Source organism: Amblyomma mixtum, chromosome 6 (genome assembly GCF_055824585.1).
Source record: "Amblyomma mixtum isolate Tamu chromosome 6, ASM5582458v1, whole genome shotgun sequence".
NCBI lineage: Eukaryota > Metazoa > Arthropoda > Arachnida > Ixodida > Ixodidae > Amblyomma > Amblyomma mixtum.
In genome coordinates, this window is record NC_143017.1 from 133,870,089 (window position 1) to 133,894,779 (window position 24,691).

Sequence of the window (24,691 nt, forward strand, 5' to 3'; positions counted from 1 at the left end):
AACGAGGGACGCCGTAGTGAAGGGCTCCGGAAATTTCGACCACATGGGGTTCTTTACCGTGCACTGACATCGCACAGTACACAAGTGTGTAGAATTTCGCCTTCAACAAAATTCGACCACCGCGGCCGCGATCGAACCCGCGTCTTTCGGGTCAGCAACCGAGCGCCACAACCACTGAGCCACCGCGTGATACTGATAACAGCTGCTGATAGTGATAGCTACTGATAGTGATCACAGCAATAGTGACAGTTGGTCACAGTTGTAAGAACAGTGGTAGTGATATGGGTGATAGCGATGACGATGCTATTGGTCATAATAATGATGATAGTGTTACTAAAAAGGTCGTGGGTTCGAGTCCTACAATGGTGGTGGGTTCTAGACCCGCGGAGGTCGTTCGGACGTCACAAGACATATGGAAGTCGACATAGTTACGGCTAACCGGCTTGTCGGTGCGACTGAGGTGTCCGCTGACTCGGTGACCCAGTTACACTTTCTACTCGGAGATTTCACGCAGACACCGCTGAAACCCGGGGAGTACGCTTCCGCATTAACCCACTCGCGTTATGTTTAGCGTGCGTGGTTCTTGCGTACCACGCATATATATATATATATATATATATAATGAAAGAAGCCAACAGCCACAGAAACCAAGGGGAACTTCGTAGTGCGGTGAATATATATATATATATATATATATATATATATATATATATATATATATATATATATATATATATATATATATATATATTCACCGCACTACGAAGTGCTGAAACATGCACAGTTTAGCAGAAGAAAAATATATTTTCCTCACTGCGTGTAAATAGGCTGCCAGTGGGCTAGCAAAAGACTCATACATGCCACTGTGCGCACAGGGAGTCTCACGTCGTAATGCATACGCGTAGAAGGCTTCGTACCACTTTCATTATTTTGCCTTTCAATGTGCCATGCAATCAGCGATGCTGTAATACAAATAAATTAGCCGAACAAGCAATATTAACACAGCGACTGCCATGAAGCAAGCGTGTAGAAGGAGAAAGTTGGAACCGAAACTAGCGATAGCAAACGACTTCCCCAAGACTCTTTGCGTTGGCTTTGTTAGCTCTGGTGACGGCAGCATGCAGCTTCATAGCCGTTTCACCATTATGAATGCTAGTAATTAATATAACAATTTAAAAAATTATTTTAAAATCACTGAACGTTTTAAATACTTGTAATAACTATTTGATTTTAAAAAAGTTTTAAATGGTTATGACATCTTTAGCCACCAGGGCTACAAGTTTGTTGGTCACGTGGCCCAAATCGCCGGATTCCATGGAGGAAGAAAAAGTTTTTTTACCTCCATGCCGGATTCGCCGCGCGCCAGCGCGAAGAACGAGAGAACCAACGAACCAAGCTTTTAAAGCCAACCGAATTACTTGTAAGGGTAGAAGGTTAGTACGCTGACACTCCACATTGTTGCAGCAGATGGGAGTTTGATTTAGTTGGCTGCTTTCCGACAGTTTGTCAAATTCGAGCGGTAGTTCGGTTTGAGCTTTGTAGTACAGTTGCTCTTGACACTCCCTTGCTGCGCTGTCGCAGTCCTTATTTCTGTTCTGCTCTGTCTTCTACTAGTCTCTGTAACTTCACGCAGTTACTTGACGCCATGGATATCAGGCTAGGGAGGTCGGCCAAGAAAAGCCTCATTACACCGCGCTCACAAATTCCGCGACGAAGCTCGTCGCTAAGCACGTTACGCAGCTCTCTTGGCGTTATGACTGGACGCAGCAGTCGCTCTGCTTGGACACCCGCAACGTCGGCGACTCGATCTAGGCGGTGAGTTGACCTTTTAATGCACTTTTCTCATTCGCGTCCGGGCTCTGAACCCAGCCGCTAGTTGGTTGCTGCCTGGGTGCTTCGATGCCAGCGTCAGTTTTAAATTTGGCATTGTCTGATCCGCCGGTGCCCGTATTTAGAAGTTGGTGACAGGCAGCGGATAGACGAGCCGAGAGGGTTGAAGTGCTTTAGTTTTGCAAGACCAAAAAGCGATTACTATAGCGCCATGGCAAGAGCTAGTGAGCGAGCTCTGCCGTCCAGTCCTCTTACCTTTTTTTCTGCGTTGGCAGTGGTGTGCGTCGTAACATTTTCCTAGACCAGAGGGACACTTCGGCAACTAAGTATGGCTTAATTGGAACCCATCACTACGCAGTTTGAAGATGGTTTACAGAACTTTTATACCAGCGGTGCTGCTTTTCTATTTTTATTTCTGCATGTGCAAAAGGATGGTCTGTTACCGGGATATTTCTTGAAGTTGAATGCACGTGCATAGTAGCGCTGCCTGTCAGTACTGTCTGCATTTGAACTGAACGGAGAGAGTGAGTAGGAAGAGGGCTAAACTTTAGTAGTGCAGCTAAGTTTAGTTTAGCAGTGTAGTTTAGTTTAGCAGTGCAGGACACCAGCTGTTAGTTTTCTGCAGGCGTGTATGAATTTTTTTGCACATTTATGATTAGCATTGATTAATAATTAGTAACGTTGAAACAACCAGAATTTGTTAGACATATAGCATATTGCACTAGAAAACGAGAGGAAAAAGACATTACAGATGACAGAATCTGTTTGCATGGCTATGACGGATGTCTTGCTTCCGAGCTCATTCTTATATGAAATGCTATTTACTGTGTTTCCTAGATAACATGAAGAATTTCCCCACTTGTGATCTGAAAAGTACTAGATTCATCTGATAGATGGAAATAATTGCAAAGAGCAGCACACTGTCATGAAAATCTGCTAGGTAACTGTGCATGCAGTTGTGCACATACTGTCTGACAGATAGTAACGAAACCATGAATACATCAGAAACACCTTCTATAAGTACTAATTACGATTCTGGTTTGATTCTGGCTATGGCAGGCGTATTTCGATGGAGACAAAATACAAAAACTCTCGTGTGTTGTGCAATGTCAATGCACATAAAGAATCCTAGCTGCTCTGTATTAATCCGAAGCCCTCCACTTCAGCAACCCTCATAGCCCATGTATCACTTCGAGACGTTAAACCATGCAATGTATGTATGGTTCTGATTCTTAAAATCTGAGCTGTCCAAGTTTCACATTACAAGAATCCATTCACACTGTTCCTAGTGGCTTAGCAGCCTCTCTTGGACAGCTCTCCCAGGTTGACCCATTTGAGACAAATTTACCTCGCATGTCTTGTACCAATTTCTCAGCTCAGATTCTGCCGCGGTGGCTTAGTGGTTATGGTGCTCGGCTGCTGACCTGAAAGGCACGGGTTCAATCCCGGCCGCCGCGGCCGAATTTCGATGAAGGCGAAATTCTAGAGGCCCATGTACTGTGCAATGTCAGTGCAGGTTAAAGAACCCCAGGTGGCCGAAATTTCTGGAGCCCTTCACTATGGTGTCTCACATAGCCTGAGTCGCTTTGGGACGTTAAACCCCATAAACCAAACCAATTTCTCAGTGGTGGCTCAGTGGCTAAGGTGCTCGGCTGCTGACCCGAGAGACACGAGTTCGATCCTGGCCGCTCTGGACACACTTCAGTGGAGGTGAAATGCTAGAGGTCTGTGTAGTGTGCACTGTCAGTGCATGTTCGGTGCGGGCAGGGCACTTTTTTTCTTATTTATTTTTTAAGCCCACACTAATATCTGTCAGTGCATGTTGAAGAGCCCAGGTGGTTGAAATTGTCTGGAGCCCTCTGCTACGGTTCCCTTCATAGCCATGGTCACTTTAGGACGTTAAACCACATAAAACCAAAACCAAACCATAAACAGAAATAAAAAGATTGGCAATTAGTACTCTTCATGTGGAATGAGTTAATGGATATGTGGCGTTATGAAACTGCTCTGCTTAGTAGTAAAGCAGCTAAGGCACTTGTAAAATGTGCAGCTTGCTCAGTTTAATAAGCTGTTATTTATAGTTGTATTTCGAGCCATGTGCAAAACAGTGCTTGTATGCTGACCTTTATTCCTTTTTGGTTTATTATCCGTTGCTCCCTTTGTCAACTAGCTCGTCAAGTGCGTCCCAGGTTGACCGCCTCAGTCAAGGAGCACCTAGGCAAGCAAACTTGAAAGACCAGCGACCATTCCAAGACAAGGCTTTCGTTGCAGAATCTGTCGAGAAATTGTATTCAGTGAGTTTCCAGTTCTGTTGCCAGTGTGAGCTTTTGTTTGTGTATTATGCTTGATTGGGCAGTGCTCTTGAGGCTGCAGTAATACTCCACAGCCAACTACGGCTGGCCTGTTGAAAGTGTTTAGAGTAAAAATTGCAGCTAACAAAGAGGGGGATTGTGCATGAATGTTTGTGTAAATAATCTAGAAAAGCTTAGCATGGATGTTAGCATGCCTTTATACATTCGGTTATTTGCCAAGCCTATTCACTGTGGTTTTTATATTCTGGATTGCCTGTGTCTTAGTTCACAGTGTACATTTGCATTTGCATATACAGGTGGCCCCAAAATAAAATGGAACAAGTTACTGGAAAAATATGCTACTTTGCCTGGGATGGTTAGAAGGTGAACATCAAAAGTATAGCCAATGCATATACAGGAGTGATAAGAGAAATAAGAGCAATGCAGTGCCTATGACGTTTGTTGTTCACATTTTTTTTTTGCAACAGTACACACATCTGACGCTAGACCACTTCATGATACAATCTTTTCAGTTCGCGTCACTTTACTTTTGGGGCACTTGTATATGGAATTGCGGAAATGCCTAGTTTTTGAAGGATTTCTCATATTTTCCTCTTCACCACAAGCTGTGACAATTACCGCTTTGTAAAATGTGCCAAACAATCATATCTACATGGTCATATGAGTGTGTCTATGATTGAAACTATTTCTCTGCGGGAAAGTTTTGACGTTGCGCCTATGTTTATCTGGCCTCTGCAGTTTCTCCAGGAGCAATCCTATCCTCACCACACAACCCAACAACTATTGACCAGAATGTCTACCAGGGAGTTTGAGAATGTGTTCACGGTGGGTATGTTTGTTGCCTCAGCTGGACTCCTTTTTCTATTCCTTGATGAATGATAAACACAATGGCATGCCTGAATTTGCGTGCATGTCATGCACAGACCAAAACTTTGGATAAACTAGCTTTTATAATTTATTGGTAATATTTCTATATCTCTCAGCACAATTTGTCTGCTATTATACTCAGAAAGCTGCTCCTTTTTAATGTGCAGAAATTTCTAAAAGTGACCTGATTGAGTAGTTCGTCAGGCAGCATTAGTCTTTTAAACTATTATAAACAGTTTTTTTTATTGTATGTGACAAAAAGCTGCTTGGTAATGTATACTCTTTGCAGTTCAGATCTGGAAGTTCTCTTCAGTACTCTTTCTCTCTTGCCTTATGACAAAACTTGATCATTATTTGAATTTTATAGCCTGTTGGCACTACAGACATAGTATGAATAGAAGAGCAAGTTTAACTTTTTGCTTGCTCTAACGCTTTTTACTTACTCTAATGCAGATTTGTCAGTTAAATATTAAATTTTCGTCCATACTCTCTTTCATGTAATCAATTGAAGTCTAATGGGGTGGGTGACTAGATTATGCACTTGCTTGCGCGTAATATCTTTCTTCATCTTGTTTTGCAGCTAGACGTAGTGTTTCATTTTATTTGATACACATTTTAGAGAAGGTTGTTTTCTCTAGCCATGTGGATACGTTGTTCAAGTGCAGTTGTTAATATGTAGGTAAATATAGGTAGGTTGGCTACGGGGTTTGGCATGGTGTGCAGGACAGATTAAAAGCAAAAGGGTGTGGTGTCCTCTGTGTGCAGCAGCGCCAACTAGCACTTGGGCCCATTCATGCCTTTATGCACAGAGGGCGCCACTCTATGGTGCGGCAAAGGGCGAATTCAGTACTGCAAATAGCTCTCGCTGAATCTCATGTTACACAGGGCAGTTGTCGGTAATTATTTCTTAGCATCATGCACATATATTGGCACACCTTATTTTCTTGAAGGGTGGCGATCTTTTTGGGCTAAAATTCTAACCATGCCTTTGTTTCAGGATCATCCATATATGATATGTGCTAGTATCTTATACAGGGTGTTTTACCTAAGACTTTCTGCAATTTTTAAAAATAAGCTATTTGAATTAGATGCGCGCTTTTTCTGGCATACCATTGTCAGTGGTGTAGTACATCATAATGCAGCTAAGACGTGCTAACTAGCAGGCTTGTTAACCAATATTTAATAGTTAACTTTTAAACTATTACTTTTGGGCTCCTTAATTATTGAGAGCCATGTAACCCACCGTAAGTAATGTCCATATCCGTTTTTGGAATTTCGAGAACGCGATTATCCTCGGCGCTGTGGCCCAACAAATTTTGGCTATTTCGACGAGTTAGGTTCACCGGAGAGGTTGCTTTGCCTGCAAGCTTCCCAAACCGCATGTATTTTGGCGCGATGTAGGCGAAATTTGTTGAGCCACAGCGCCGAGGATAATCGCGTTCTCTAAATTCTAAAAACGGATATGGACATTACTTTCGGTGGGCTGCATGCCTCTCATTAATTAAGGAGCCCAACGGTAATAGTTTAAAAGTTAACTATTAAATATTGGTTAACAAGCCTGCTAGTTAGCACATCTTAGCTGCATTATGATGTACTACACCACTGACAATACTATGCCAGAAAAAGCGCACATCTAATTCAAATAGCTTATTTTTAAAAATTGCAGAAAGTCTTAGGTGAAACACCCTGTATATATGTACATATCCCATTGATGCTTTTATATTGTGGTTCAGGAAAGACACAGTAGTGCAAAGGCGAACACGGGTGTAGTGAGGGAACAGGACAAGCGGTCGTCCTGTTCCCTCACTACGTCCGTGTTCGCCTTTGCGCTAATGTGTCTTTCCTGAATATGCACCAACACATCTAGCTACAAGTGCTTCTCTGTTATACTGTTGCTGTTTGCACAATATGCAACCCCCCTTTCTCTCTCTCCTAGTTGAATGCTTGCTTAATAAATGTAAAATGAAATGGCAGACCAAACCACACAAACGATTCACCGGCTCTGCAGTTCCTGATGAAGTTCCTGGAGCCAAACTTTGCATTGGGCCGGGGTTCGCGGCTGGAAGACGTGGTGCTTGAGCAGCTGCGCTTGCTGCGGTACCCGTATCCACTGCACAAGAGCATGCTGATGGGCATTGGCTCCCAGCCCCACAAGGCCCTGGCCATCATCACCTGGCTGGCCGACCTCGTCAAAGTGAGTCTGCCTGGTGTGCCCAGAATGTACTCGCGTGCAAATAGCCCTCTCGCATAGCAACCTGAAACTCCAAGGACTAAAGGAATGCGAGGCCTTCAAGGGAATGCAGTTTCAAAGAAAGTGAGTTCGATGTCACATGGCTTCGCGTGGCTTTGCATGGCTAGTGCCGCAGAACGAATCAGTTGCACTGCTTATTGTATGCGGGCTGCTTCCACCCGGCAGGAGTGCAGAAGTTGGAGCACTGACTGGAGACTGCCTGCCACTTGACCGGTTGGTTATGCCAGCATGGCATACTATGTGACTGGCTGCTATTTTGCATGCCATTGCAGTAACCTTTGACGATATTTCCTTAATTGATAGTTGTTGATTTATTGCATATGCATGCACCGATTGACACTGCAGCCCATCACTGCATCGTTGGTCAACAGTTTCAGTGCAGACTTTTTATTACTTCTTTCGTGGTCAACACATTTTTTGGAAGGGGGGGGCATACATGTAACGGCAGCTAGAAAATTTTTTTTGTCTCCACGCTGGCAGGAAGCACGCTTTTTTTGGCTGCAGGGCAGCTCGTCCTTGTTCACTATAACAGAATTGTATACTGTCACAGTCTTTTCTTGTATACGAGAGTCAGTGCCATTGCTGTAATGCATATTTTGATGGTAGCATCAATCTCGTTTACAATGAACGAGTGTTCTTTATAACTGTAACCATTATAAGTGGGCTTGACTGTGTTCTCAGCAGTAGCAAAACTTTCGTGCAGCTGTTGCATACGCAGCAGCTGATTGCATACGCACTCGTAACCTGCATTCTTTTGTGGTCAGTGTTTGTGTTCATAAACTTGAGCGTCAAGTCCGGGGCAAGGTAAGGATGTGTACGATCTTCCCACAAATTCCTGTGGTTTATTGAGTAAAATTTTTAAATTCTCTCTCCAGTCATCCATCCTCACCCTGGCACTTTCACGAGTCACTATTGTCATGTTCTTGGACTGGCCTCTCCTCCTCCCGGCTGCTACCTGTCCAAAGCAATGTGCACATATGTGGCTGCATACTTGGTACACAAAATTCTTGGTTAGGGGGCACCTTATTGCTTGCTATTGTACGACCAGTGAGTCTAGCATGCTGCAGAAGTGTTCATTGCACCCATAGTGCGTCTACAAACTTCAGCAAAAGTAGCCAGGCTGCATAGTTTGCTTTTCATTCGTGTAGTGGAACACTTTGCCGCTCCTTGTGCTGTAAATCTGGATATGGTGAGGTGAACTCTTGTTCTCTCCTTTCAAAATTTTTTAATCTCTAGCTACAGCATCCCTCATCACCTGAGCTGCTTTGGGACATTAAACCCCACAAACCAAACTTTTTGATGTCTAGGTAAGCCATTAAGGTTCCATCATGTTTGCACATGTACGAAATAGTGGTGCAATAAACAGCGCATAATTAAATCTGCTATTGTTAATAGATGCACTCACCGTAACAGAGCAAATATCTATGAGAGAAGAAGTGATGAATTCTCCACGAGGTGAACTCGTGGAACAATAAAAATGGCGGGTGTGGATTGCTACCATGTGCACCCAAGTGGGGTCTACGGCAGTTATGTGCGTGGATTTTTTGAAAATCTGCAGAGAACATTGGCTGCAAGGAATTTTTTTTTTTTACTGTTTCTAGAGGCTGTTTCAAAATGATAGCAAACCATTCACTACCCTGGTGCATATTTACTATGAGCAATTGTAAGCTCCCTTCAACCGAGGTTGGCAAACTTCCTTTGCTAAGAACTCGTTTGAACTTCCTCACTTCAAGGACTGCTCTGCAACACTGTGCAAATCTCCCTCAGGATAAGAACCTACCTTTGTTGTCTTCGGGTGGCTGCGTGCATGATCCAAGCAGCAATGCAACTAGCAGCATGACCTTCGTTCAGTAACACTGCATTGTTTACTTTTTGTTGATTTTAGTTTTATGCATATTCTGCAAAGTGGAGGGCTTGGGACCTGGGAACATTAACGAGCAAGCCAAGACGGTTCAGACTCATGGCTGCTATTTTGCATGCCATTGCAGTAACCTTTGACGATATTTCCTTAATTGATAGTTGTTGATTTATTGCATTTTGTTTCCTCATGCAGTATCATGTCTCGCTGAGTCCTTTGGATGACTTCTTCTGCTCGGTAAGCTGCCAGCTTGTCTTCTACTTCAAGCAGGGCCCCACTTATTGTGCTCTGGATCAATTAATATCAAGATATCTGGTTTTTGGCACACTGCTGCTCTGAGTTAGGTGTTATATTAGCTTGTTGTGAATAGCAATGCTATTAGCCTAGCTAATAACTGCCATTGTGAGTTGACTGTTGTATTAACTTGTTGTTATCAATGCTATTAGCTTAGCTAACATGGTATATTAGCTGTTGAGTTCACCTACACAGAAGGGAGTACAGGATGTGTTCCATGAGCTCATTTTGAGCCCATCATAGGGATGCTGTGTCAAAGCCAACTGCTTTGTCATTTTGGCCTTGTCATCAAAAATGAGCAATGTTCTTTCTTCTGATCTCATTTTCTTTGCTTTTCCTGTTTAGTGTTACTGCACAAATCATGCCATATCGAATGTATGTCTTTGAGCTTTTAATGCGTAGGAGCAAAGGAATGATGCAAATTTTTCGTACACATTAGACTCCCTCTAAGGCAAACTTAAAGGGACCAGTAAAATGTGCTTATACCCATGCAAAAGATCCCCTGATACACTTGCTTCAGACAAACAAACAATGACTAAAGGCGAGTAGTGGCCAATATGAGTGCTAGAGTACTAAAAAAATGTAATGGTTCATGCTTCAGGAAATGCAGGAAGGTCAGTACAGTGGCTTGAACTGCTCAGCCTTCATTACCATAATGCACTGAAATTGCTGCTTATATGCTGTGATGTGACGTGCGACTTGCTGTGATGCGACTTGTGGGACGTTTTCTCTGTTTTTGCGCCCATCTAGTCGGACATGCCTTTTGGGTCCCCTGGGAGTCAGCAGTGTGGCGATGGCAGCATGGGAAACCTGTTGCGATTCATGCTCGATAAGCATGATGATGACACCGAGGTTGACGACGAGGAGCTGGATGCCCTTGGTGAGACAAGTTTGTGTGCTGGGAGCAAAGCCTGTTCTTTTTTTTTTTTCTTCCAATTCACTGTGCTTCTTGTCAGCAGCTGGCGAGGCATGAAAACAGTGTCCATGACTTGGGCATGTCCAAGGATGAATTTAAGACTGAGGTCTTCTTAATTCAGGCCAGCTCTTAGTGACAGGATGGACTGGTAGTTTTCTATTGTTCAGATAGCTGCTTTTGGTGCTGAATGTGGGAGTGTTTACTGCACCCAGGTGCTTGTGTAACTTGGAATGCTTAGAAAACTGCATAAACTTTTTGCATAAAGAAATGTTTAAAGTTGTAACTGGTTGAATAAAAAGCATTTACTTGCACAGTGCCACTGGAATTTGTCAATGGAACTGCACCTGGCTGTTCCAAACTTCTATACGCAGTTTCTCAGTGAGCGTTTGTGCGGACACCTCGGCTGCAGTTTTCTTAATGGGTGGAGGATGTTTATTAATAAAGTTGGTTACGGAATCTTCAGGGAACATGCATTTTTGTGTGCCGATTCGAGTTCCCCGATGCTGCGTTTTCCCGGCTGTTACATTTACTTGTGCCAGTCCCATCACATCTCTCATGGAAACCAAACTCTGCTGTTATGTTGCAACCGTGGCAGCTTTCCCGCATGCTGCGTTGTGAATGTCACTTCACACTAGTGGTGCATCCCGTGCCGGAAATTTGACAGCCCACATTAAGTGCACTCGGAACAGCAACAGGGCCAAAGCGGAACTGGACGCCATCGCTGATTGGCCACCATTGTATATGGCAGCTTATTGTGTGTTGCAGTTTGTTCACTCTTCGTTCTCCTCTTTAAAGATGGTCACTGGGGACTGCAAAAGATTGCGTACGGTGATGCGTCATTTTTCGTACATGTCGTACCAATGAAAAATCCAGAAAAAAAATGCAACTTATACATTGGAAAATGTGGCATCTATCTGTGCCACGTGCTCACTTTTCTGCACCGAAAGCCACTTTTGGCTGCTCCATAAACTGCTTCAAAGTGACTTCGGCCTATTGCATCACTTTCAATGACATAGTTATGAGTGAGGAAGTTCTCCGCACTAAAATTTCTTGAAAGTACAAGACAAAAACTGTACATAACTTATAACATAAGTTAGTTAGTTTTATGGGGTTTAACGTCCCAAAGCGACTAAGGCTATGAGAGACATAACATAAGTGTACGCTTGTTTTACATAAAACTAAATGGCATATTTGGATATCTGCACACAAGTACAAGCTCCCCGATTATTTCATTGTGACTTCATTAATAAAACTAATTCACGGGACAATTGCGGGTGCATAATTGACTGTTTGAACTACATTAGCTGTGGTGTAAAAAGAAAGTGTGGCCGGTTGACTCTTGTACTTGTCCTTGTGCTGTGGTGGGTTTCGAGTCAACCGCTCCCCACAGCCGATGCTGACTTCCGAGCCACTAAGCCACCCATCGCCTCCTACCCTCATCCTCTCCCCTAAGGTGGAGATGATGATTCCCTCTCTCCACTTTGCCCTGAACCAAGACGGGTGGTGCTGTGAACACAGATGACGGCGTGAAACTGAAGAATGAGGTAATAAGAGCTTATGCTCTAAATATCGTGAGCCTCTTCTCCTCTTAACTGGGTAGTAGTATTTAAACCTTGAACACTCACCGCTGCCATTTTTTCTGGGTGTTTAGAAGGACAAGCATTTGTTAACATGTTCATATCAGCCCGCTTTTTTTTTTTTTCCCTCAGTGTTGGCCATGGTTGGCCCTGTGGAGCCCATAGAAGACCTCGAGAAAAAGCTAGCCGAGCAAGACAAGGAACTACAAAGACTGACTGCTGCCCTGGTGTGTTTCATTCACATTTACTCATTTCGCCTGGCTCTTTTTTTTTGTTTTCTTGAAAGGAACATGGCTTTCAGTACCCTCTGCGCACTGTCTTTTCGTTTTTTTTTTGTTAGCCCTATATTTATTGCTTCAGTGACCTAGCTGTACTGCACATTTGGTGCAGTCTATTTTTTGATTAGGATTACCACTAATTGTTTGTCAGGAAATGTCTTTCTCCTTGCTGATCAAAGTTGCCAAGTCTTGCGTTTAGAAACGGTGGTCGTGTCTTTTCCTATGGATCGTCTTGTTGGCAGCAAGTACAGCGGACATGCTGGCTCTCAAATTCTGCCATTCAGGGCAGAATGCGCACTAATGTTGAGTTGTGTTGCAAAAATAACTGAGGCCATTTTCGTTTGTGACTACCTACTGTTGAAATGAGGCTAGTCCTGAAATGACCAGTAGCTGACAGACTTTTTTAGAATAGAATAGACACCAGCAACACTATGGAGATCATTTCTTCAACTGAAAGTTAGTTTTTCAGACATAACAGATGTGAGTGGGCATCGCTGTCACAACCAACTGGATCTTTGCCGGTGTGAAAGAAGAGCACTTAGAACTGGGCCGCATGATTGCATTGAAAACTGGACAGTAGTGGCGTCCCTCCATGGCAGACAACATCGCCCTTGGTGTGGGGTCAGTAGGGGTACAGTGGGGGACGAGGGTGCAGTCAGAGGGTGTACTTGCTGCATGACCTACAGCTGTGTTGCACAGCATGGTATTGGCGACTTAAGGTGGTGTGAACACAAACTAATATGTATTATCGCCTGCTAACAGAACGCTGGAAAAGGTGAATTTTGTGACTTTCTGTGTCTTTCTTTTTTTTTCCAGCAGAGGGATTTTTTTTTTTGGTTCACGAATTCTTCAGACTGCTTGATTATTTGGACCATTTTTCAGGTCCCGCCCAGCCCAAAAAGCTTGCCGTTGCATGTAATCCTGCCATGTTCGCTTTGGCCGCTGAATGTGAGATTGCAGTGCCGAAGCCCAGCTGCAGTGGCTGCATTTTGATGGAGTCCAAAAGGGGAAATCACCTGTGTATGAATGATGTCCGGGAATGTCAAAATAACCTGGGTTGTCGATATTATTCTGGAGCTTTTCGTGTGCTTTTGAAGTGGGTTTTTACTTTTTATGAGAACGTTTATGGTTGACTATGCGCATGTGCGCAGCTTTAGCGTTGTATAAATTGACGTGCTTGCTTCCAATAAAACTTATCTGCAGGGTCAGCACTGTTTTGTGTGTCCGTTCTCTTACTCTGTCCTTTTTGTTCGTGCTGTTGAACCATCAAGATCGGTAAAAATTTGTGGCCTAGAAAAAAAACGTGAAAACAGTGAGATGGGGGATGAAATGGAATTATAAATTGCAATTGCAGCTAAAATTTGTTCCAAAAAAATGAAACTTAATAGATTCGAAGAGAGTTGGCTGTAGATTTCAAAAATTCTATTTCCTAAAATTTTTTTCGCCATTTTACAGCCCCAAAGATCCCTGGCTCTAAGGGCCTGAGGTTCAGTTTGCGTGATTTATTTGCAGTCACTATGACAGTTCATATTGAAGCCGTGGATCTTTCAATGAGACTTTTCATGGAACAGTGGACTGGGTTGCTGGCTTCAGCTGTCTGGTTTGGGTTCTCTTGCAGGAACTCCATGAAGCGCGCAAGGCAGACTTGCAGATGAAGAAGCAGAAAATTGAGAACTACAACACCTACTTCAAAGAAATGGCTGCCCATTGTGAAGCCAGGAGTGCAGAGGTGGCAAAGAACGAGGAGAGACTGATTGCTCTCAGTGCGTTTACTTTTAATTCTTCATAGAATTGAAACTGTGTTCGTGTAGTACAGCTGGCAATTCAACATTTTTATGTTTGAGCAAGTTTGTGTCTGCATGTTCATTTTATTAGGTCTGTTTTATTTTTGTGCCTTTGATTGGTTGATCTGTAGTGCTTTCAATGGATTACAAAGCTCCTTAATTTTAATGTCACTTTAATTTTATTTTAATCCTTTATACCTTCCTGCAGAATATTTGTGGGAAGGAAAATTATAGGCAATGCGTTTGTGATTGGGTAAAGACAATGAACTAATGCAGCATGCAACAGAATAGCTAAAGAAGGCACTTTGTTAACAGTGTGCAGGAATGGGCTACTTTATGACCCTTCACACAGTGGCCTGCCAACTTGACTGCTGGAGCTTCACAGTCTGGTGAAGTGTGTAGAGTAGTGGAGTGATGCATCAAAACTAGAGTCGAATGAATATTGAAATTTTCTCATATGGATCAGACACTAACACAAAGAAAGAGTGCTTTCGAATATTGTATCAGATATCAAATATATGTTCAGTGTGAAAAAAATTAAGAAAAAGTTAAGGTAAATGTTTTTTTTTTTGTGCTATTGTTTTTTGCATCAGAAATAAACAAGTCTAGAGTGACTGAGCACTGTAACAAAAAAAAAAAAGAAACTTGCACAGGAATGTATACTGTTTGATTAGATAGCATAGCATCATGCAGCCTCTACTGTGGTCATGGAAAATGAGTAGCAAAATGAAATCCACGAATGGTGCATGACTGGAAACTAAAAATAACATGATGGGTAGTAAAACCTCATTGATTTGTACTTCAAGGGACCAGAAGAAATGCCCCAGCTATCCACAGGTCGAGTTATTACATGCCTCCACCTGATAAAGAATAGCTGGCAGGCTAGGCTTTCTTGCAGGTGGACACCACCAGCGTACCTCTAAGTGTGATTGAGGTGTCCACTGACCCAGGGAGCCAGTTATGCACCTTTCCTTTCCTCAAAGTCACCGGAGTCTAATGAGAAAAGGTTCATAACTGCCTCAATCTGTAGGTAGACTCCACCGCCTGCTCACAGGGTGACTGAGGTGTCTAGTGACTCCTGAGTAACAAAGCCTGTCCAGGACCAAAGTGTCTGAGGCATGCTGTGATGCACTGCATCAGTCGGCAGTGTCATCTCCTAGCACATCTCGTAAAAGCTGCGCATGCACAGTAAGTACAGTGACTTCAGAAGAGCGTGTGCACTGCTCCGCAGACGATGAGAAGCAGTTGCTGAAGGAGCAGCTGGCTGAGGCGCAGGCCCTGCAGCGAGAGCAGCGCCTCCGCCAGGAAGACGAGGAGACGCTGCAGCAGCGGCATCAGCGGCTCCAGCAGGACATCACCTCCGCACGCTCGCAGCTCGAGGCACTCAAGGGGCAGTACCAGCTGGGCAACATTGCGTGGTACAATGCCAGCGAGAAGGTGCGTGCGTGCAGGTGTTATTTCCTGGTACGCCACTTTCGCTAGTGGTACTCAAGCAATTTGTCTGTCTGCGCTAATGCTTGTGCATTCGTCAAATACTCACTGTGGCCCTCAGTAAGGTATCGGTATTGTATTCCATGCCACACAATGCAATATAGTATGATGAGCTACAAGTAAACAGCCTTCTCTACAGTTTGGTTTTAGCTTCTCGATTTTCCTGACTTGGCACAGTTGACGACACTGCGCAAGTACAATGATATTTGCACACTTTTGTAGTGTACAGTTGTGAGCAAAATTGGTATACAACACGCAGCCGGCGGCGGAGCTCAGGAAAACTGCATTGGAACGCCATCTAGCGACAGCTATCTGGAATTGAGACAAATGTGGTGCTCCATTTTACCGACAAGCATGTCGGATAGCTTGGCTTGATGCGTCGCGCACCTTCTCGCCTAAAAGCTCTGGCCCGATATCAGTCTCACTCTGAAGCAAGCGCCGGCCATCCGTGGTATCTTGATCGCTGAAAAGAAAAAAATAAATAAAAAGGGCGCCACAGGTACGGTTCTGCTGCGGCACCGCTAGGCATTTCACCGAGCGGTAGCGCAACACACTGAAAGGATTCAGCTTACATGCCTGCAGATAAGATGGGTCTCCCTTGAGCTGTGGCGACCCCTGTCGCTGTGGCTAGATGGCGTTTCAATGCAGTTTTCCCGAGCTCTGCCACCGGCTGTGTGTTGTATACCAATTTTGCTCACAACTGTACACCCATCGTCAAAAGTTTACATTGCGCATGAGTCGGGAAAATTGCTACTTTTGCGCCAGCCACTAGAATGTATCCTGAAATGAAAACCTGCGGCATGTGCTTTAGGGTGGGAACTCTGCAGTGCTCCTGTCATCTGCAGAGGCTGCACGGAAATAGCAGTTTTCAGCAACATGTGTGCCCCATAAACGCCATGTGCACATGCCTACTAATAATTCAAGCATGGTATAGAGACTGCATGAAATTAGTACATTCTAACTTGAAAGCTAAATGGCAGACAACTTGGGACAATGAAATAAACAACAAGCTACATTATGTAAAACCTGTCCTAGGGGAATGGAAGACCTGTACGCACCAGGAGCGTTTTAAGGAGGTAATTTTATGTCTGCTCCGCATAGGACGACACACACACCTGACACATAACTTCCTAATGACGAAACAAGACAAACCTCTTTGTGAAACATGTGGAGACGAACTCACACTAATCCATATTTTAATATCATGTTCAAAACTCGAAATAATAAGAAAAAAGCACTTCACTCAATTTTATAATGAACACATTCCTCTCCATCCAATGCTACTCTTGGGTGACAATGCATTTGTAGATATAAGTTTTGTTTTTAGCTTTTTAAGAGAAGATGGTTTTCTCGATAAGCTATAAATTTTAACCTATTGCCTTACTTGTTTTTGAAACACCCCAGCCCCTTTCTCACTCCTGAGAAGACGGCTGAGGTCCCTATTCCATCGGTCCGGGACCTCGGGATCCTTGCTTAGCCAAGGATGGCTGCTGAGGTTACCGAACCCCTTTGAAGCTTTTACCATAAGTCACTTTTAAAATTTTGTCATTTTTACTAGGTTGCACAAATTAACTTTTTAGGCCCTTTACACCGCCGTTCATTTAGACTTTTATATGACATCCTACATAAAACAATCTTCTATACCCTGAGCTTGGCGCATGATAGCCTTAGTCGCTTATGCGCCATTAAACTCAACACAACACAACACACAATTCAAGCATGACTAATTTTTCAATATTTCTATATCACGTGAGCTACTAACTGCTGAAAAAGTTTAACACCTACACTTCATACTTTTAACATATAAATAGAGCCCTTCGTTTTCAGTTAAAACCCAGTTTTACCTGATTCTTGCACCCCACAAACATTTCTTAGGAATTGGGTTAAACCAGATTTCTACACAAAAATGCACCGTGTTGACAATTTGCTCGACTTGGAAAGGTAGCCCTTCATGGCATACAGGCCTGGTTCACAGGAATGTCAAAGCTGCCTTCAATGTGGATCAAAGAGAAGAGCTGTTGAAATGGTGTGATTATTTTTACGCCTCCCCATTCTGAGTCACTGCCCATCTCAGGTTTCTACGGAAATTGGATGGCAAGCACAGTCAGCTACGGTCAGATTCCTGCCGGTTTCCTGCTAGCCAGAAAAAAAATCATTCGTTGTTGATGCGGAATGCATGCCCATATTTGGACGTAGCATGCTGGACGTAAGCACATTAGTAAGCACAGCTCTTTCCCTATAAAAGAGCGTGACAACAGTGCTGCTGACTGCAATTTCTGCTTTTTTCCTGCTTTTTTTTTCTGCTGTATATTTAGTTTTGTTTTTCTTGTGGGAATATAACCCGAATAAAACCCGCTGAATTCTGTGGCAGTTTCTGAAAAAGCTCGATTTCTCCCTTGATATAAGCTCTGAAAATAAAAACCCGATTTTTACCCCCTAATTAATAAAAAAAAAAGCTAAAACAAGGGGCCGTACATATAAACTGGCAGTTCTTTAACCAATGGATTTACAGTAATTGCATTTCGTACTGCCCGCCCATTCATCCATTCATGGTGCAGCTTCGTCAGGAGCAGGCCCAAGTGCAGGAGCGCTTCAAGAGGTGTGCTTCCCACCTGAGCCATGTGATTCCACGGGCTGTGCTGGACGACTTTGACCTGCGCCCCGTAGAGGACGCACGGTCCCTGCACAGGCATCAGGTCACCAACGCTGCCGCCACCGCGGAGGTGTTCAAGCTGCTTGACGAGGCCAAGGAGAAGCTGCAGGGCTGTATCCGCCAGGACAAAGAGCTCTGCGAGCAGGTGCAGTGGCCGTAGTGCTAACCTGTGTAGGAACTTCGCGTGCCCATTACCAACGCACCTTTCCCACTGAACTTACTCTGCTTGTGCTGTGGTGGCCATGGTGCTTTTAATTCTGACCATCTCACCGCTATTCTTTTTAGTCCGAGGCAACATAGAGGCAGAGGCAGTCTAACCACGCTTTGGTTTGCAGTAGAGCCCTTTGCCTGTTGGTGCCCTTTTTTGTGCACTTAGCGTCGCAAGTTTCGAAAAATTGTTCTCTAAGAATTGCTGAAAAACATTTTACCATTTTACCATTTTTTCTCTTCGGCACATGAGCCTACGATAGTTCTGGATACACTTTGTGCCAACAAGGAAGGCTTCATGCTCGTGACTGGCTTGTACATGATTTATGCCTGTAGTCTTTAACGCAGAGGGCAATAACCGTAGTGTGATTGCACTTTCCAGCTGCACCAGCTCAGCACTCGCACCGAGCAGCACTGATTGTTTGGCTGTTGCGGACCTTAAACTGCTATAGTACTATGTTAAGAGAAATCACTGGAGTCTTGAAGACCTTAATTTACCTTAAGCTTGACATGCATTGGTGGAGTAATAAGGCATTTTCCTGCAATTTAAAAGCTTTGCACTAATACAGCTTTGCTCTGTAGACATCACCCACTTCAAGGAGTAGATGTCACCTATTAGAGTTTGCAATACGAAAAGAAAAACATTTATGTTTTGCAGTTACAGGATACCCATCGAAATGATGGGCCCATGCCGTGCTTCGCCACTCCGCGGCCTCACATACGACACGTCTACTACCGCTGTCTGCCTGTGAATGAAAAAGCAGCCACTTGATGGCGCTTCACGACACCCAATGGTGGAGGTGCCTGGTAGAAGCAAGGTGCCTATAGCGAACAATTCTGTTTCCCATTTGGCCTTTTATGCTGCTTGGTGTACCACCAAAATCAAACAGGAGCCATTCGTACTGAACAGAGTTGTACATTTCCTACCTTTCACAGCTGAAGGGTAGAGCTTGCCTCTTAAATGTCTTTTCTTTCTTTATTTCCGCAGTATTCATTTGATGTGGAATCCTTGGAACGGGAGGTGAAGTTGAAGCAGGAACTCCTTTCCATGCGTGAATCGTACCACACGGAGCAGATGGCTGTGAGCATCATTCGATCCTCCCGCACAGTGTCCATTAGTTTACTTTCTCGCTTGCATTTCTATTTGCGTGTAACTGAAGAGCTGCACGAATCCTTGCTATGTTTTGCTTCTTGCTAACACTGTGTTGAGTTCAATTTAAAGATTAAGAAGTTCGGGAGTATACCAGAATTTTTGTATTTTTTTTTTTGGGGGGGGGGGGGGGGGGGGGGCACACTGCTGCAAGACCTAGTTGTTGTCTTTTCTTGGTGATAAAAAGGAAAGCCAATCTGGTTTTAATAAGCTGAGGCAGGCAGAGTTTGGTGTAATACAAGCACAGGTACATTTTTCCTGTACGACTCCTGGGTTTGCGATGGCTTTATGCTTAGCTGTTTTATTTTCTAGATTTTCATAATTTTGGAATGTTTTGCGGCTTCGAGTGCATATGCTGGAAAGGCTTTAATGTATTGCTGCCAATTTCTATGGAGGAATTTAGAAATTAGCCTCAAAAATGTTGAAGAAAATCGTTGCTGAACCATTAAGCATCTGTAAGCATGTGTTCCCACTCTTTCTGCTGCTTCTTTTAGGAGAAACGAGAGAAGGCTCGGGAATTGGATGAGCAGTATGCGGTGCTTTGCAAGCAGATATCTGACCTTCAGCAGAAGATCCACCAAGCGCAGAAAAAAGCTGTGCAAGAGGCCGAAAAGCGGTTAGTGCCCCAGGAAAATGTGCTGTTCGGGTTACAAATCTGGCTCTTTAAACATGCTCTTATTTGGTTGTGCGTTAGGATAGTAAAACATGGTTCTGTTTCTGAAGTTTCGTATTAATACAGTAATTGTAAAAAAGTCCCCCTCTTATTACTATCTCTGAGCCATGAAAAAGTGACAGCAGTAGCAGTGTTGCAGGTGTCATGAGACCACCTACCCACATCGACAGTTTTTAGTTACGACATGCAACATTGGCACTGTTTATCCAACAGAAAGTTCGTCTTGCAGCTGTCATTGTAAAATGCTTACATTTCTCTCCACTCTTGTCTGTCCACATTTCAGGCCCGATAAGCTCATTTTCAGTTAGGAAGCCAATGCCACCACAATTCTTTATGTGATGAGAGCACCTACTGTACCATGCTGTCAGCAGCTGGGTATTTCTCTAGACTAATGTGCTCTAATGACATAGGCTAGGAAAGGGTCTGTTGGTTCCTCTGGGGCTATATTTCTGTGGGCTGGGCTGGAATGCCAGCCCAGCTGGCCAAATCTTTAGCTGGCGTGTGTGACGGCCTCATTTTCCGTGCTCCTGTAGCTTGTGACGGAGGAAACATGCGAAAATATCAACCATAAGCACAGGCTTAGTGAGCCTGTGCTTAATATTGCATTTTCCGCAAGTTTGCTTTGTCGCAAAGCGCAAGAGTGAAGCTGTGGAAGAAGAAAACTGACTTCCAAGTGCTGCTCAGTTTGCCTGCAAATATTAAAAAGATTAAAAGCAGATGGAATTCGTTATTTCCGTATATAAAGACAAGATGCTTCCAAGAACATGTTGCTTCCGGCACAATTCATGTTTTACTGAGTGTTTTCTTATGCTCTTATTGTATTTCATATGCCGTTTATTGTTACGTCATATGCAAGTCTGAAGTAGATGTGAAAATAAATCAATCTCCCCGCTGGGCCCCCTCTCAGGAGCCTAGCCAAATTGACTATGTGAGCCTAGCTCCGTTTGAATCAGAGCCTCTGATGCCATTGATTAACGCAGGCAGCAGCAGGGAGTCCTCTGGCAGTCCAAATTAACGGGGTTGAATCGGCGAGCTTTTACTGTAGTTTAATAACTACTACAGGCCTTGCTGTTTTTTTTTTCGCATCTACGTTATTGCACCAGTTACTTTTTTTATTACAAATTTAGTGGTCTGCTTTTGTTCCCTGTGGCAGCCAACCAGCATGTAGTGCTTATGCGTTCCATTTCTTTTTCTTTCTCGCATGCTAACCACCTAGTTTGGCTGAAGCTGAGCTGCGGTTGGCCAAGACTATTGCACATCGAAAGGAGGCCATGGCAGCTAGTGACAAGGAGGTGGCAGAATTTGAGGCGCTAGCAAAGGTAACTGTTGAGTAAATGCACAGAGTATTTATGGTACACGTTGTAGCTTGCTGACATTGACAATTCCTTTATTGCACTGTCCACATAGTGTTCTGCGTTTTGTATACAGTTGGCAGCTGCCTTTGCCAGCGACATTAAAGGGACAAGGAGGGTGAATTAGTGTTGGGCTGTATTGAGAGATTACTGGATCTTGACAAAAACTCTACTTTCATCGAAACATCTTATAGCATATGTGCACGAATCTAACGCAATTTTTTTGCCTCTTGTCATTTTCTAAAAAAATTCAGGGGGGCACTTTGTTGACCTAAAGTGCGGTGAGGCGAAAGCCTTAAGCGCGGTGTTGCTGCTTGTGTCACTGAAGCGTTAAGATGTTAGGCTCCGCCTCGCGACAGCGTTGCTGCCAGGGAGGTAAATTGGTTTTTGAGGAAAGGAAATGTATCTGTCTCGCATATCTGGGTGGACACCTAAACCTTGCTGTAATTGGGAAGGGAGGAAGATGGGAGTGAAGGAAGTCACCTGTTTACTAGACACGCCTTTGTTCATTCCAAACCATCCAGCTGGCATGGCAGAGTGGTTAGCTTGCTCCTCTCCCACTCCAGAGACCAGGTTCGATTCCCGAACTCGACCAATTTCCTACTCGGTTATCTGGCCTGACTAGAAAGGTTAATTAGGCTAATTGGGTAATGAAGCAATTAACTAAACTCAGTCCCACTTACTTGGAGCATCACTATACGATCCCTTTAATTGGTTGCATGGTTACTAGCCAAAGTACAACTGGCCCCGTTTGAAATTCGTGCACTGTGACGTCATGACCGTTTCGACCAATTGAAAAGCGTGACATTTCTGTTGACAACTCCTGCTTACAACAATGAGGCATTAAAGGCTTCCGCCTTAAAAACACAGCTTGCATTATATTCGTAACCGCGGTATGAATATGGCACTAATGTTTTTTTTTTTTTTTTCACTGCTTTTTGAGGCAGCTACAGCAACACCGGCACATTTTTATTACATTTGTTTTGCTGATGAAATTAGTCCTTGGTCAGGGTCACTGTTCTTCAATAGGAATAATTCAGAGGTCACATTATAGCTTGGGGTGTGTTGCGTGTTTTTTTTTTTTTGCCAAACTCTAGTGTAATTAACACATAAAACTTCTTAATGTTTCAGGCCACCTGCCAGGAGCATATGGAAATTATGAAGGAATGCCATGACACAGTAATAGATGCCATTGAAGAGCTCCACAAGACTAAACTCTAAGCTTTACCTTGGTATTTTCACTGTATATGTGGTACAATATTTTGCGCTTGTTTATTTATTCCTGTTTCCTTGCAGCATTGTGTTATTTTCAAAGCGATGAATATTGAAATATTTTGTTTCTGCTGATGTACAGTCGGGGACAAGAGTCTCCGGACCACGTGTTCCTCAAACGAAGCTTATAGCTCTACTATCAGACAGCGGCTGGAGACCGCACTTGTGGACATGAAAGAAGAAAAATTTAACTTTTACCTCCACAGGTGTGGTCTCCAGCCGCCGACTAATTGCAGAGCTATCTGCTTCGTTAGAGGAACATGTGGTCCGGAGACTTTTGTCCCTGACTGTACTTTTTGGCGATGCCTTCTTTACTCATTATCAACTATTGTGTGAATAATGAAAAACAAAAGGCCCTGACATTTCTCCCTGAGCAAGAAGATCTCTGTTGGAAAAACATTCTGGCCCTCATTTCTTGAATGCATTTCGTACAATGCATTCATGCATTTTGTAATGAACGCATTTTGTACATAGGATTTTGCTCCATGAAGTCGCTGCTATAAATATATACCAGGCGTATAGATGTCGTTAGGCACATTCTGCTTTAAGAGAAGTGAGGAGGTTTTGTAATTCTCCGATGTTAAGGGGGTTGAATGAGTGAAACTTGCAAGGGAAGCATGCACAGTCCTTTTGTGCTAGCATTTGAAATGGTGACGTAATCGCAGATTTAAACATTGACAGCTTTAACACTGTTATGCAATGTACAGTTCTCCGGTATGGGGCGCGTCATCTCGAGGAGGCAGTACACATCTAAGGGAGGAACGCTTGCTCAAAGCAAGAAGTCATACACCGTCGAATGTAAGCCCTCTGGAGTATTGCTTCTTGGCATTTGACAAAGCACAGAAATGGGTAGGCAAGACACTGGAAGTCTGAAACCTTAACCCTTTCAGGTGCTTTGTTGACGGTTGTGTACACAGCGAACTCTCAGCTTTTCCTGAGAGTGCTGCAGCTAGCTGTGATTTCAATGTTTTAGTGGAATCTTGCATCCTTCTTGTCAAAAATAAGTTGATTTTTTGTGCCATACAGCAAACGCAGTAAATAATATTTCACAAAACAGTGAGCTAGGTAGCACATTGTCCGCCATATTTGTACAGACAAATTTTGCTGGGAGTGAAAACATTTTGCTCACTTTTGAACGTGATGTGCATCCTTGAAACAGTGACTCCACGATCCCTAGGGTGCTCACTTGACAAATCAGACCATGTTATTACAGTTGAACCTGATTATAACAAAGTTAAAGGGGCCTAACAATTACTTCGTTATAGCCATAGCTTTGTTATAGTCCTTGTTGGCCGAGCTTCCATGGGGAATGTTAATTCCTTCATTATATTCATTATTTCATTATAAACCATGTCTTATAGCGAGTTTCGACTGTATTTCTAACCAATCTGACACTTTATATGCAATTTTGCACATCGCTGTATTTACTGGCTGGTCTTTCATGCTAGAAAACTAACAAATTCACTTTCTCAAGGCCTGAATATATACTATTTAGGGGAAAAAAATAATTGGTTTCAATCAGAACAAAAAGGCGCCTGAAAGGGAAAATCAACGACTTCATCATAGAGCTTCTCCGCAAGCCAAAAAGGTGCGAGGAGCAATCTGAGTGTCTTATCATCGCATTACATTACATCGCATTACATCACTGTTTTTAATGCTAGCGCAAATAAAAATCGAACTCTATACCTTCAGCCTTCATGCATTCGAATCATTTAATCTCTTCCAATTCTCAAAATTCAGCTTCCCTTCAAGCACAGTAAAATTTCAGGAGAATGAGGGGGCTGTGAGCAGTTGTTGTTCAACATTTGGCTTGTGTGGCAAACAAAAAACAAACATTTATTGTTGTGCTAAAGGCTAAAATAAGAACAGAGTGGTTGACTGCAGACCCTGTACATTATTTTTTTATAAATTTATCTAAGAAAGTTT

General features: G+C 43.4%; 1 protein-coding gene across 2 annotated transcripts; it reads left to right on the top strand.

The window, feature by feature from the left end:
* The first annotated feature begins 1,345 nt into the window (after positions 1-1,345).
* On the top strand, positions 1,346-22,772 carry LOC149340437 (uncharacterized). 2 transcript variants are annotated; one of them, XM_089551252.1, is made up of 15 exons: positions 1,346-1,433; positions 1,634-1,815; positions 4,001-4,124; positions 4,881-4,967; positions 7,018-7,203; positions 9,314-9,355; positions 10,163-10,292; positions 12,038-12,132; positions 13,802-13,946; positions 15,199-15,404; positions 18,017-18,256; positions 19,307-19,399; positions 19,963-20,084; positions 21,358-21,460; positions 22,625-22,772. In XM_089551252.1, the coding sequence occupies exons 2-15, from the start codon at positions 1,646-1,648 to the stop codon at positions 22,712-22,714; spliced, it is 1,833 nt and encodes a 610-aa protein (XP_089407378.1). In that variant the 5' UTR covers positions 1,346-1,433; positions 1,634-1,645; the 3' UTR covers positions 22,715-22,772. The 2 variants fall into 2 exon arrangements, with proteins under 2 accessions (XP_089407378.1, XP_089407376.1); XM_089551250.1 differs by having other exon boundaries at positions 1,352-1,815.
* The last annotated feature ends 1,919 nt before the right edge of the window (positions 22,773-24,691 follow it).